Source organism: Plectrocnemia conspersa, unplaced genomic scaffold, assembly GCF_051122295.1.
Source record: "Plectrocnemia conspersa isolate PC_06_02 unplaced genomic scaffold, ASM5112229v1 ptg000003l, whole genome shotgun sequence".
Classification (NCBI taxonomy): domain Eukaryota; kingdom Metazoa; phylum Arthropoda; class Insecta; order Trichoptera; family Polycentropodidae; genus Plectrocnemia; species Plectrocnemia conspersa.
In genome coordinates, this window is record NW_028277167.1 from 20,618,920 (window position 1) to 20,633,530 (window position 14,611).

At 29.5% G+C, this 14,611-nt stretch overlaps 2 protein-coding genes across 3 annotated transcripts; one reads left to right on the forward strand and one right to left on the reverse strand.

Moving 5' to 3' along the window:
• Positions 1 to 1,175: 1,175 nt before the first annotated feature.
• On the reverse strand, positions 1,176 to 6,149 carry LOC148236902 (alpha-tocopherol transfer protein-like). 2 transcript variants are annotated; one of them, XM_088181895.1, is made up of 7 exons: positions 6,064 to 6,149; positions 5,494 to 5,595; positions 2,679 to 2,838; positions 1,952 to 2,207; positions 1,767 to 1,877; positions 1,564 to 1,700; positions 1,176 to 1,493 (listed from the first exon to the last, which is right to left on the reverse strand). In XM_088181895.1, the coding sequence occupies exons 2-7, from the start codon at positions 5,582 to 5,584 to the stop codon at positions 1,379 to 1,381; spliced, it is 870 nt and encodes a 289-aa protein (XP_088038021.1). In that variant the 5' UTR covers positions 5,585 to 5,595; positions 6,064 to 6,149; the 3' UTR covers positions 1,176 to 1,378. The 2 variants fall into 2 exon arrangements, with proteins under 2 accessions (XP_088038021.1, XP_088038022.1); XM_088181896.1 differs by lacking the exon at positions 6,064 to 6,149 and having other exon boundaries at positions 2,580 to 2,838; positions 5,494 to 5,670.
• A 1,711-nt stretch (positions 6,150 to 7,860) lies between these two features.
• Idh3a (isocitrate dehydrogenase [NAD] subunit alpha, mitochondrial) lies at positions 7,861 to 13,162 on the forward strand. Its single transcript, XM_088181897.1, has 7 exons — positions 7,861 to 7,950; positions 10,454 to 10,618; positions 10,704 to 10,882; positions 11,515 to 11,730; positions 11,800 to 11,935; positions 12,009 to 12,122; positions 12,192 to 13,162. Exons 1-7 carry the CDS (start codon positions 7,924 to 7,926, stop codon positions 12,423 to 12,425), a joined length of 1,071 nt encoding a protein of 356 aa, XP_088038023.1. The 5' UTR covers positions 7,861 to 7,923; the 3' UTR covers positions 12,426 to 13,162.
• Positions 13,163 to 14,611: the final 1,449 nt, after the last annotated feature.

A 14,611-nucleotide genomic window follows, 5' to 3' on the forward strand; every position in this document is an offset into this window, starting at 1 on the left:
TAATATTAATTTACGAAAAAATATTTGAAGAATTAAGATAAACTTACAGACCTAGCGGCTCACTTAAAATTAAATATTGTTCTTAAAAATATTTCATCTCCAGCCTCTTTTTGGATACAAGTCAAAGCATAATATAATGCGCGTGCTGAAATTTCTTTAAAAATTCTTCTCATATTTTGCTTTCAGTGACTGTTTACTTTAGAAGCTAATAAATCAGGGATCAACTCAAAAACTTATAATAATAATATTACATCGTAACCAGAATTTAAAAATCGGTGGACTATGCTAAAATGAGTCTAAGTAAAAGTCTATATATACTATATAGACTTTTTTTGCACTGCGATGTTGGGATTTCGTTTACCCACGTCTAGCTGTTATTGTGATTACTTACTATGTAGAACAGGAAGCAACTATATAATTCCTGTTAGGAGCGCCAATTAATTTGAAGGGGGGCGCCATTTACTCCGAATGGGGACGCCATTTAAATATATTTAACACGTTGTTAAAAAATTGTATAGGCACAAACAACGCTGTCCAACTGGCAAAAACTGGGTCATCTAGGATTTTGTTCATTTAGGGATGCAGCGAGTGCTAAAACCAAATTCACCTCGAAATTTTTGTTGCTGTTATGAGATGACATTTTTTAGCTTCTGGTAAACGAACAAAAAAATCCAGATGATATTTTTTCAGTGTTTCTTGATATTTTCAGAATCTGATTATCTTTTTAAGTGTAGAAACATTTCCCAAATGACCTTTCTTAGAGCCCGGGGTGCTAAATATTTTCGGGCCGGCCCTGATTATACATAGTAAATACTCACAACAACAGATAGACGTGGGTGAATGAGGTCCCAACATCGCAGTACAAAAAAGTTTACTCCTCGTCTCCCGCTTTTAACTGATAGCGTCACGTAACAAAAATTTTCGCCATTTTTATATAAACTCAGCAAAGAAAATAAAATGTATTTTCGCGCAGCGATAAAAGCTACTTTTTTTAAAATGTTGAGCTATAAAATAGCATTTATTTTTTTCCTAATTACAAAAAATATTTTAGTATTATATTTTTTAAAGCATTTTGTGCTTAATTGCATAGAATGCAAAGCATAGATGAGAATATAAATATTACACACACATTAATTTTGTAAATCGTTTGCATAATAAAAAATAAAATTACTTAGTATTATAGTAAATGTTTAATCAAATAAAATACATATTTTGTATAAATTATAATTTCACCAACCATTATTTTAATATATCATATTTTCCTATCCCTAAACCATTGTCACATTATACTATTTGTTCTTGAGATATAAACTTGGACTTGTATCTTATTATAGAAAAAATATGGAACATTTATTCATTGTCAATAAATAAAAACATATCAGTCGATTGACAACGTTTTAAAAGTTCCAAAAACTTCTTCACCTACTTCAATATCATTACTCAATCTCTTAGACTCATCGACTTTCCAAAGTTTTTCATCCATGAAATAATCCCTAAAATTAATTTGTAAATATAATTTTTTACAGAGTTAAAAAGAAATGTGTTATTGCAAAAAATACATACTTGTGATCCTTCACTTGTTGTATCCAATACTGTTTAATATCTTCAATAGTCCCAGCTTTTCCGCCATATTCTTCTGGTAGAAGTTCTTTAGGTATATATTCGAATAAAGTCTCAGAACCAGGTGTGTGGAAATGCACCTGAAATTATATTTAAATCAACTCAATTAAAAGCATCTTAAATAAATAATAGTATTCTCTAATTACCATAGATATTAATTCAGACTTCATCAATGGCTTTACAATGCCAAACAATTTATCTACAAATGACAGTGTGTTTATTATGTGTATTTGCTTCAAGCGCACTGGGTGTGCTTCCTGCGTTTTTAATTAATTAATTACGTATTAGTAATAAGAAACACGATCAATTTCAATACATTGTATGCACATACTTGCGTATAAAGCATGTATTTCTTTAATGTTGAATAAACTAGTTTTGTGACGTATCTCAGAGATATGCCTGCCATGTCGAATACAGGCGCTTCACCTGCAGATAATTCCAGTTCAGTGTTTAATCTGGCATCTGCCAACATCAGGAAAGCTTTGACTGAGGCGTTGAAGTCAAACAGGTCTGGGTTATTATTTTTCATTCTATATAGAAAGACTTTGTATTTCTGAGGCGATAAGTTCGGCAAAGGACACATGTCACTAAAAAATGGACATAATACTTAGATTAAATATATATTATATTATTAAAAATATTTTCAAGATACAAAACTACATATATAAACATTTCACAAATAAATATTTTATATGAAAACTGCATTGAAATTATAATTTAGTTACGATATTGTCCTTAACGCAAAATACAATAAATTAATATCTTCAAAATATTATTATTGCTTGTAAAGATAAAGACTTGGGTTCAAATGCCATATGAATCTCACTGTTTTTTAATTTTAGTCGTGTCTGAAGGATCGGAATTAGTGATTATTGTATAATTATTATTGTCGACCTTTGTCATGCAAAGTGACAATTATTATTAGTTTATATTTAATAAAATAGATGTCACTGACTTACATATTATTTCAGTTTGAAGTCTCACTACTTTACATAGGGCTAACGCTTATTATTTACTACAACGGAAGATTTATAATTAATAAATTAATTGTTTATTACGCTATTTCTAATGCGTTGAGTATTTCAGGAGCGAATGGATCTCTGTTGGCGAATATCTCTGGAGCTTTGCTTCTAATCGTAAAGAAAAGCTCTAAAGTTTTTTTGGTGTAATCAAGGTCATATTTGCAACTGTGAATGAATCGCCTAATGAGTATTTCACCTGAAATCAAATTTTAAAAAATATGAGCACAAATATTGAGAATCTCTGACACAAATTTTACCAGTTTGACCCATTTCTATATTGCGACTCTATCGTCTTTTCCACCCATACTACCGGGAACACACATGTATGCTAAAAAGTATGTACAACCAAATAATATATAAGACTTTAAAATCAAGATAAATTATTTTATATCGTTATTTTAAAAAAAAATCCTGATATTTATTACCAATCATTTTTATTATTTTTTATATAAGCAAAATAACAACTTGAAATAAAATTAAATAAATAGTAAAACAAATAATAAGTAATTTATTTAAGTAAAATTAATAAAATATATTAATTAGTGCAATCATAACTCATAAAATATCTATAAAATCATCGATGGTTATATTGTGAGTTTGTTTTAGTTATCGTGATCTTTAACATACGTGCAATATGGCAAAACATATATTAGCCATTAATGTATTTAGAATGTTTCGCAAGTAAAAAGGAGAGGTATTGAAAATCCGGCAACTCTTGGCGACTTTCAACTGCGAGCTTTAGAGTGCCCACAGAGAGTAGCTATCGCGTCCCTTATTCTTCACCGTTGCGACCAGAACATCACCGCTTGAGCTGGAAAAAAATATGTGGGTTGGTGCGCTAAAACTGTTAATTTTTTAAATGTTTAATTATTGGTTGTACAATAGCCATCATGACACATTGGGGTAACCTGTCAAGTCGTGATGGTTAGATTTGTAATAAAAAATAAATATTGGGGTGGGGGGCAACTTTATTTTTGCCTGGGGCACTAAATAAGCTAGGACTAGCTCTGCAAGTGAAAATATAATATACAAAGTAATAGAAACATATATTTATTATGAAAAAAAAACATTGACATATTTATAAATGTGTAGTATTAATTATGTGCTATTAAAAAAATAACCATCAAGTTAATTTTTAAGACCACGCTGTAAGTATGACGGTTAACGGCCAACATACACGCAGTCAGAATCGCTACTATCATTTTCCGACCGCCCTATAAATATTTAAGCGCTTTTGATTTTGATTTCGTTGCCGAAATCAAAATCAAAATCATTTAAACATTTATAAGGTGGTTGGAAAATTATTGCCTGATAAGCACTGCATAAAGTGGTCACCTATTTTATAAAACACGCGGCTAAGTTGATCTTACTAGCATAATATACGTGTGATCTAGTCAATGACTAATACCCGAAAGACCAGGGTTCGAATCTCATATAAACCTTTGTATTTTTCAATGTATATCATGAATGTGAGATCGGAATTAGTGATTATTATATTATTATAATTCCGATCGAACGTCACAGATTCCTAAATTTTCATCTTCTCACAGATGAAAATCATAATATCAAATAATGAGATATTTCAGCTCATAGAGATTATTGAATATGTAGAAAAAATGTGTTTTTCAACTTAAATATTTCTACTAAAACCCGTTAATATTTATTCATGATTCCTGGTGTAAGTCTAAAAGGAAATTAAAATTAGGTGGACATGTTGTGAAAATACTTATTAATTCTAAATAATACCATTTTTATCAATATTATATATTATAGATAGTAACTTTAAAAACAACTAGTATTACTCTTACAATTGCAACTTGGCTGTTTTTAATCAGTTACTATGTTAGTATTATAAAATAAATTTTATTTTAAATTTAATTGATTTTACAGTGCTTTATTTATAATTCAGGCTACGGAAAATATAACGTATACACAATCGGAATTTTTTGGGAAATTGTCCGTAAAAAATGTGTTTGTCGTATAAAATGAAATTAAATATTCATTAAATTGAAAAACTGAATTTAAAATTCTAATTTTATTTCTCAATTAAAATTTCCTCTATAAATTATTGGATTTTTTGATTTGAATTCATTTATATACCATATATACGTAAGTTAGGCGTTCCTTTCTAAATAGAATATACAGTTATTGATATCTTCTTAAATTATTTTCATTATCATAACCTGAATATTAGAAAAGAAATGTTTAAGTAATAACCAAATTAAACAGTCAGTGACATAAATGTAATCACAATCACTAATACGACATTTAAAGGTTTTATATAATATTGTGTTTCTAAAATCACTATCTATTAGATTGAAATTAAATAGTATATAAAAAAAAATATTTATAGATAATTGATATTGTATTACAAATTCGCGTAACTTATCAGTATTCTTATATTTATTTAGTACCCTTTTAGACGCACATCAGTAACAATGAATGTGCAAGAACGAAACTATGATATGTAAATTAAAAAGCATGAAGAGCAATGAAAGGCAGGAAAAGTTTGAGAGAAAGTATGTATGTAAGAATATATGAAGTATTCAGTGAACAATTCACTGATACATTACTTTTTTATTTATATAACAATTATTTATGTATTTGATTTTAATTATCATTTATAACAATTGTATATTAACTAAAAAAGTTTTTTTTACAAGAAAATGTTTTTTCAAATATATATGTTTAATTAACTATAATTACTGATGATCGCAAATTGTAAAATGATTTAAATCTGGTTTAAACAGCAATAACAAGTTAACCCAGACTAGTTTTTTCTTTAAGTTTAATCGAAAGAAACTCGATATTCTACAGACACGCAAAAAATATACAAAAGCAAAAAACTCACTCATCATATCCGGCAAATGCGGTTGAGACTTTATCCATGATTTAACATTTTCAATTTCCTCTTGCGTTGGTTCCAACCGTTCTTCAGACATGACGTTTTGTGCTAAAAACGTAACTTTTTAATAGAACTTCGTGAAAACGACTCGCGTCCGAACTCGGTAAAGTTTTAGCTTGAACTGCCTACATTCTCTATATAAAAATATTGATATTCTGATCGCGGTTACACTAAAGAACTGAGTATTAGTTATTACGCTGTGTGAGAGTATTAAAACCTGTTCATCTGACAACAACGTAAATATAAAATGCATACATTTTATATAACTTGTGGTAATGTATATTATTAATCGGAAAAAATAAACTTTTTAAAAATATTTTAGTGTCAAGGTCTTCAAATAAAATATTGATATTGAACTATCACAAATTAATATAAATTTTAATTTATCTTATCATAAATATTTAAAGCTAAGTTTATCTGTAATTTTACTCATATCAGGTATTAGAATACAAATAATATACTTCACGTAGAATATTTTTGTGAATGAATGATTAAAATAATACAACTAAAACATACATTCTTGAAGACTTCCTTGTAAAACACAACACAAGTGAGAGTACCAATCGCGTTCGACTTATAACATTGACTGTTTTTTTAGCTACAGCGAAAAAATGACATTCAAAAATCTTTCCTTAAATTCGTCATCATTTTAAACAGCTTAATCAGAAGCGAATTAGTGACGTGAATTATATTCTTTACTTACAAATAAATTTTAAAGTAATTTTCTCAATCGTTGATGCATAGTGTTTTATTAACTCTCACCGCTGACTGTGCGGTTATATAAAACACTTTCTCTACAGTAAAATTCGGTCATGCTTTTTAATGGCTGTCTCGTCTATAATTCGAGATTCCTATTTGATAAATTATTCATAAAAAATGAAGTGAATTCAAGTTAGATTCTAGATTATAATACGTTTTATATAAAAATCATTATAAACAAAATACATTAGTAATGATAAATATGTTACAGTGAAGGTGTTTTACCAGTGAATTTATATTATCACTAATATAAATTTAATTTCACTAACTTGGTCAGTTAAAACGTATCAAATCATTAATTTTTAATTTCACTAATATTAGTAGAACTGTATTTGCTCACAATCAGAGGATCTTATAGAGATATTCCATATGATCAGATATTCACATAATTATAATGTCACAGCATTAGAAAAAATACTACAATTAAAAAAAAGAATGAAACCAAATCCAAATTTAACATAATGAAAGTTAAAAAACTATATTTAATTTAAGAACTCTCATTAGGTCAAGGTGGATTTAATTAATTTGTTTAGGTTATGTTTGGGTTTCTACAGTAAATTGCGTTTCATTTACGTTTAACAGCAGCATATACATACTTTCACTAGCTTCTATCAGTTAAATGATATTTTCACTATATTATATTTGCGTTAACAGAGTCAGTTCGAGAGTTCTATCCATTTCATCATGATTCATAATTGAGAAGGAGATGGCAAGTTTGGGTTTACGCCCCTACTATTAGTTCTAAAGCATACGATACAAATATACGTTAGATACACCCGAGAATTTTTGGTTTAGAATCAGGGAAGTTATTTTAACTTTTACCAGTAGAGGGGGGGGGTATAACTTGGCCAGTCAGTGGTCGTTTTTTTAAAATTTAGATTTCATTACGATTCATAGTATAATATTAAATGATATGCATTTTTTATAACCAAATGTCTCTACATGCGCACCTCCCCTCCCAAATGACGTCTCTGGGGGCTTGTATCCACTCCAGGAGCAAACATTAAATAAGTACATACAAAATTTGAACAGATGAAGTGTTACCTGAATTTAATGTAATACGGAGTGATGTTTATAATGAAGAAAAGAGTAGACGGCCATCCGTTTTTATAGATAAACTTGAAGTATAGATAAACAGTCTACATACTTAATTAATGATCATCAGTGTCAATTGTTTTAGAAATATTTGGTTATCGGAGAGTTGTGTGCGCTGGAAAGAAACAAGATAAAAGAAATATAAATTACTTTTAAATTAATAAGCTTAGTAATTTAAATAAATAAGTATACAATTAAAAAACACATAAATTTGATTTATTTTTAATTATTATAATAATATTATTTAAATTGTATAATTTTATAATACGCTCCTGCGTTTTTATAGTTTATTAGTTTATCTGCAAAAAAGTTATTTTTTTCAATCAGGCATTTAAATATTTATTATATATACATACGTGCTTGTTTACAGCAAACATTTTTATTGATTTTAATTTTGCTTGCGCAAATTTGACGTTCGAGTGTTGCCATACTTGATTTTTTCTCAGCTGCCATCTCGGCGTCGCGGCTGGTAACACCGAGTTACAGGTCGAGCTCGAGCAGCCTTCACCCTAATTCAGCTCAATGGCGAATCGTCTATTAACTCCCCTGGTAAAGAACCTGCGCCCTTTCTGACTTAATTGCATTTCAATCCTTTACATTTTGCTTCTAGAAATTCACCCCCCTCCCATCACCCCTCTGCTATTATGCAAACGCTTCACATTGAGAATGTTTCATCTATTAAAAGATCTACGCTTCTGTATCCCTTTAAATCGTATAATCTGACTCAAATGTAACGCAGTTTTGTTCCAAATCAATTCATTTGATATATGTATATGTTACATAAAATATATTTTTTTCTTGTATCATATAAGTGTCTCAATTGATACATAATGTATATTCCTAACCTTGAAGTATGTAACACAGCTTATCTATGAACATTATTTCTTTACAACGCAATTGATGTAATATATGTTTGTTTTAATCCATAAAATGATTATTAATCGTAATAAAAAAAAAATCATATGTAGAAGATAAATAAATTAATAAGTACTTTATATGATTAGGAACATTTTTTAAAAATATAAATAAAAAAATACATATGGACTTTAAGGAGTAATTGTAATGCAGTTACTTATCAACTATTTTTTTAAATTCACATTCTTCATTATTAGATTAATTATAAAAAATAAGATAGACACAGAATTTAAATACGAAGAATATTCCTGCAGATAAATCATTCGATGGTATTAACTTTAGTGTAAAAAAGGTTGCTTTAGAAAATATTGATTCTGATATTAAAAAAAATCAGAACTAATTGAATTTTATATAGTGTTTCTGATATATAAACTTATTCATATATTTACATATACTGATTTAAAATTACTATATTTAGTATAGATCTCTGCAAAATGTATCGATGCCTGAAGAAATGTCTTCATTTGAAGACAAAAGTTTAAAAAATATAATGCTACAGAATCTCGCTTGAAATTCCTTAAGAAATTAATAATTACTTTAGCATATCTGCAATTCAGTACTTGAATATTAATTTTCACCTGAAAAAGAACTCTTAAAATATTTCTTATAATAGCAATATTAGCTTCCTTTTATTTGTTTCTGATAAAAAATATTAACTAAAATCGAGAGTTTTTAAAAATATTTCTCGGAATTAAGGATTGAATTGTCTTAGAGAAAAACATAAAAAAATAAGTGATCTTCTCTTCAAAAGAGATAATTTGGCAACCCAGGCTAGACAAGATTGAACTATAAAGTAGATGTATTTTTATTCCCAAAAATCTTATTGATTAATTCATTCTTTCATTTAATTTTCTTTATTAGTATCTTGAGATTTTACCAAAAAAGCAAAAATCTTTACACAATATGTGATATTCTTGTCTTTTTATGGAAACTTAATTTCTCTATAATTCAAAAATGTTACTACTATATTTTTTTTTTAGTTTTTTTTAGAGTTTTAAAGGCGTTTCTTTGCTATCTTTCACCAGAACCATGTTATTTTACTGCTTATCCTTGAATAGATGATTAAAGCATAGAACTGTATTTTAATTTTAGTTTCCTTCACAGAGGTCCAAAAACATATATTACAGCTTTTTTCGTATTATTCTAGCCAAAGTAGAGGGGAATTTTTTAATATTGATAATTCGAGAAAACAAAGTTTTTTTTTGTTTAATTATAGCTAAACACTTTTTGGCATACTATCAACTAAACAGAACAATGCACAAAATAGTCTCCGGCTTACCGGAGCTATAGCGCAAATTCTAAAAACTTAGATAGAGCTTTGCAACTTCTTAGTCCTGCTCACCATTTATGGTGGAATTCATAGCCATTGAGGTAAACAATAATTCATCTACGGTACTTGCGAATCAAATATAATTATATTCGTTCTTTAACCCTTTTTCGCCATTAAAACTGCGATTCCTTTTAATCAATGAGTAATCGAGATAAAAAGCGTCAAACTACTTGCTACAAATATTTTGATATGAAAGTTTATATTTAAAATATGTTCCGTTATTATGTCCAGGACTGTAAATAAAGTTTTTAACTATAGTTTTAGATGGTCAATATTTTGCATATATTTCTCTTCACAAAATCAATTAAATCCAAAATCAAGACAAATTTTGACGATCTTAAATAGAAAAAAAAGAGTTTCTTAAATAATATCTAAACATTGGATAAAATCTGTAAACCAAAGATCTTTTAAATATTTGAAATATCACTGACACATCTTATTTGAGCAGTTATTACTCGAACACTAAGATTAATGAAAAAAAATTTGACAAAGATAGTGAATGTACAAAAATTATAGTTATTTTTATGTAGATAAAAACTTCCGTGTTTTTATGATTTACAGGCATATACTGAAAAAATTTTGGAGAGCTTTTTATATTCATGAATCAAATGATTCATGAAGTATTATGTAAATAGTTTATTGTTCTTGGTAATGTCAATTATGCCATACAAGTTCAAGCAAGGCGATAGTGTATAATCAATGTTTATCCAATTATCATAAACGTACTAATTACATAATCGTTATTGTACTATAATTGCTTCCTTATAATATTTTATTACACAATTTTTATATTTTTTATAATTACAGACCTCCCTGCGTACATCTTTCCGAGCGTACAGCTCAGGATTGACTAAATGCACTCTCATACCGGGAGATGGAATCGGTCCTGAAATATCGGCGGCAGTGCAGAAGATCTTCGCTTCCGCTAACGTGCCAATCGATTGGGAGTCCGTAGACGTCACGCCTGTCAGAGTAAGAATTTTGCTTTGTTCATATTCAATATCACAATATCATTAACACTTATGCTCTGTATTAATTGCATTGTTAATATTTTCAGGGACCCGATGGCAAATTTGGTATTCCCCAAGCCGCCATCGACTCGGTCAACAGAAACAAAATTGGCCTCAAAGGACCTTTGATGACTCCCATTGGAAAGGGTCATCGTTCCTTGAATCTCGCTCTTAGGAAAGAGTTTAGTTTATACGCAAATGTGCGTCCATGCAGGAGTATAGAAGGGTATTTCAATTATATTAAATCTTCTATCATGATTGAGCAAATTTCCCACCACAACTAGTCGCTTCAAATTGACGATGTCCAAAATATTTGGAGGCACATTTTTGATATTGTCTTTGTCTTGATATTTTTTTTCTGAATCACATCAACTGCCTTTAGATCGGTTTGATTCAAGATAAACTAAACTCATTTAAAACCTCCAGATTTAAGATAATACTATCTTTAATCATGTGTCTCGTATTTGATGTTGTTCCAACAATGATTGTAAATCACAATCACTGTTAATCTCAATTTCACATAGTTTGCCCATCTTTCTATTATATCTTTTGGAGTTACAGATTGTCCTGATGAACAAATTTTGCTGCAGCTTAACTTATGATTTGCAGTTTTATGGGCAACCAATTTTTTTAAAAAGTGTATCAGAAATGCTCTATTGAATTTAGTCTAAATCGCCAACCCCTTATTTTTCGCGAAGTATGAAAAAGGGCATTGTCTTTTTGGAATCAGATCGTCGCATGGAATTTTATTTGCAGTCCATACAATTATTATTACGCTGAGCCACATTTAAAGCACAATTTTACAGTCCCATTTGTCACGTTAAAAGTTTAATTATTAATCAAATATTCTTTTTGCAGATATAAAACTTTATACGATAACGTGGACGTAGTAACCATTCGCGAGAACACAGAAGGAGAGTATTCTGGTATTGAGCACGAAATCGTAGATGGAGTCGTACAGTCAATTAAGCTTATCACCGAAGACGCATCAAAGCGCGTAGCCGAGTTCGCCTTCGAATACACCCGGGCTGTAGGTCGATCAAAAGTCACGGCTGTCCACAAAGCGAACATTATGTGAGTGATGTTATTTTTATCTACATCGACATATTAAAAAGATATCACTTACAATTTGATGAATTTCAGGCGAATGTCCGACGGTCTTTTTTTGAGATGCTGTCGTGAAATGGCCGAAAAGTATCCGGATATTAAGTTTGAAGAAAAGTATTTGGATACAGTGTGCTTGAACATGGTGCAAGATCCGAGCAAATATGATGTTTTGGTATTTATTTATTACTATTATAATAAGTCTGATCAAAGTCCATGTTTGCTATACAACTTTATGTCGATTTTAGGTGATGCCAAACTTGTACGGTGACATTATGTCAGACATGTGCGCCGGTCTAGTAGGCGGTTTGGGTTTGACGCCATCAGGAAACATCGGTCTCAATGGAGCGCTCTTCGAATCCGTAAATATTTACACAGCTGCTACTATTACGCTGATACTCATGCTCTTATAATATTTATATTTGCTTCAGGTACACGGAACGGCACCTGACATCGCCGGCAAAGACTTGGCCAATCCAACCGCTTTGTTGTTGTCGGCCGTGATGATGCTTAGGCACATGAAGCTGATTACGCACGCAGATGTAATCGAAAAAGCATGCTTCGCCACGATCAAAGAAGGAAAGTTCCTAACGGGTGATTTGGGCGGCAGCGCCAAGTGTTCCGAGTTCACAAACGAGATCATTAAGAAGATCGAAGCATCCTAAGCTAAATTAGAAACGATTTTATTGTATTTATTTATATTTGAACAATGTACAATTATAATTTGTTATCTATGTATCGTCCTCGTTTTCGAGGGTCTACCTGATAATCACTTGACAATATTTGATGTTAAAATTAGTGATTGTAATTGGACGTTTAAAATCGATCATCGGAAGTTGCGTTGTTATCCTCATTTCATATTTTTTACAATATGATTTTCAGTACAAATTTAAATCGATACCATTACGTATTATCAAAGATACTTAACCGTTTTCGCGCAATTTGCCAAAGGTATTATTAAAAATACTAATTCATAGTTTTAGTTAAAATGTTACTTTTTTTTGTTAAATCCTATATATCATAAATTTAACAAACACTCTAAACATATTTATAAGTAGTGAATTTTACATTATTTCATCTGGCACAAAGTGCTGTTTTTATTATAAACTATTGCTAATTTAGTTACCAACGCTGAATTTGTAATTTGATCGAATGCGGTGTGTGTAGTAGTGATTTTTTGATATATTGGAATGGAGAAAAATGTTTATAGTCAATTTTTGCCTTTCAATTAGATTATTACGTATAACTTTGGCGATTGTATTATATACAGTATTTGTTTATAACTATGTGATTGATGCCATTGACAAATGTGTGAGATTAACATGTGGTTCTATTTTATAATTGTAGAATGTATAATTTATTATATTTGTTAACAATTGAATAAAATGTTCAAACGTATACATATATCTTGTTGTTCATTTTATACAATCTAAAAACAACCCTTTTAATTTCTTTCAGAAAACCTTCAGTTAGTTTTTTTCTTGATTATTTATAGATTATGTTGATATACATATTAAATTCATTTAAAGGCACTACAATTTTATTTGATTGGCTAAAGTGAACTAAGAGCTCTTACCACACTACTTTGTGATGATTCCATCTGCACAACTATCTAAGAGTTGCTAATCACGGGTTATGTTTTACCTTTAACTGATTATCGCCGAACGCTATCTTTTTTTTAATTATCACCTTAAAATCTCAATCACAAATTCTTTAAACTACCGAAAACAAGTGTGAATGATCACTGCATCTTGACCGTACACTCCGCAAATCTTTTGAGTATTCTTTTTCGGGTCTTTTCCTTTACAGAAATAAAAAAAGTATAAATGACGAATATGCTCTTGATTGTATTCATCTTTAGAAAGTAAGACAGATACAAAAAAAAATCTTTTGTAAGAAAAATCACACTGAGATACTAGTTACAGAACATGATCCGAAATGAACACATTTTGCAATTATTGCTCTTGTAATACTCAAGTCCCTAAATAAACAAAGAAGCAAGTAGAAAACACCGACACTACATATGACTTAACCAAATATTTTTGTTTATTTTGTACAATTAGCAATAGTGTATTGACACTATTGCTAATTGTACAAGATAAGATATAGAGCACTTATAAAATGTCTCTTTGCACTACGTTTTCGATGCTCGAGGAAGTGATGTCATTCGAAAATAAATTGTTCCTTTTCGTTAAAGATTTAGAGAGAAGTGATCCTTGATTCAATTCGAAGAATTGTGTAAATATAACCAAAAAAGAAATGCCCTCATTAGTACTGATTATTTTGGGACAGCAATATTAAATATTAGGGAATCTTGCAAAAGCCAAGCCGACATTGCAAAAATGCCGACAAGCCAAGATTGCAAAAGCCAACTAATTAAATTTTCTCCGTTTGATATTGACACGAGCACTTTTTAAATACAATTGGTAGGTTTAACGAGTAAAGAGTTATGGAGCTCCAAATTTGTAAATATTGCCACTTAAATTGAAGATTTATAGAAGAATAAAAACAATTATTTTAGATTGTTCCTCATACGGCATGTGAACCTAATACACACAGTATATCATTGTCATTCTTTGTATGATGGGGAATATTATTATAAGATGAGGGATTGAAGGATTTATATATTTAAAAACTTTTATTAAAATTATATTGATAAAGGTGTAAAATTAAATATGTAGATTATTTGTTAATAATTATATTTTTCATGACTGATAAGCTTGTAGATGTTCCGCATTAAATTTGTATGTGTTTGTTGTACATATTGAAAAATAAAAGTGCTCAACAAAGCATTTTATAATTCTCAAAAACAAATAAAAACACACCGGGTATAACAAAATAAACCGAATGT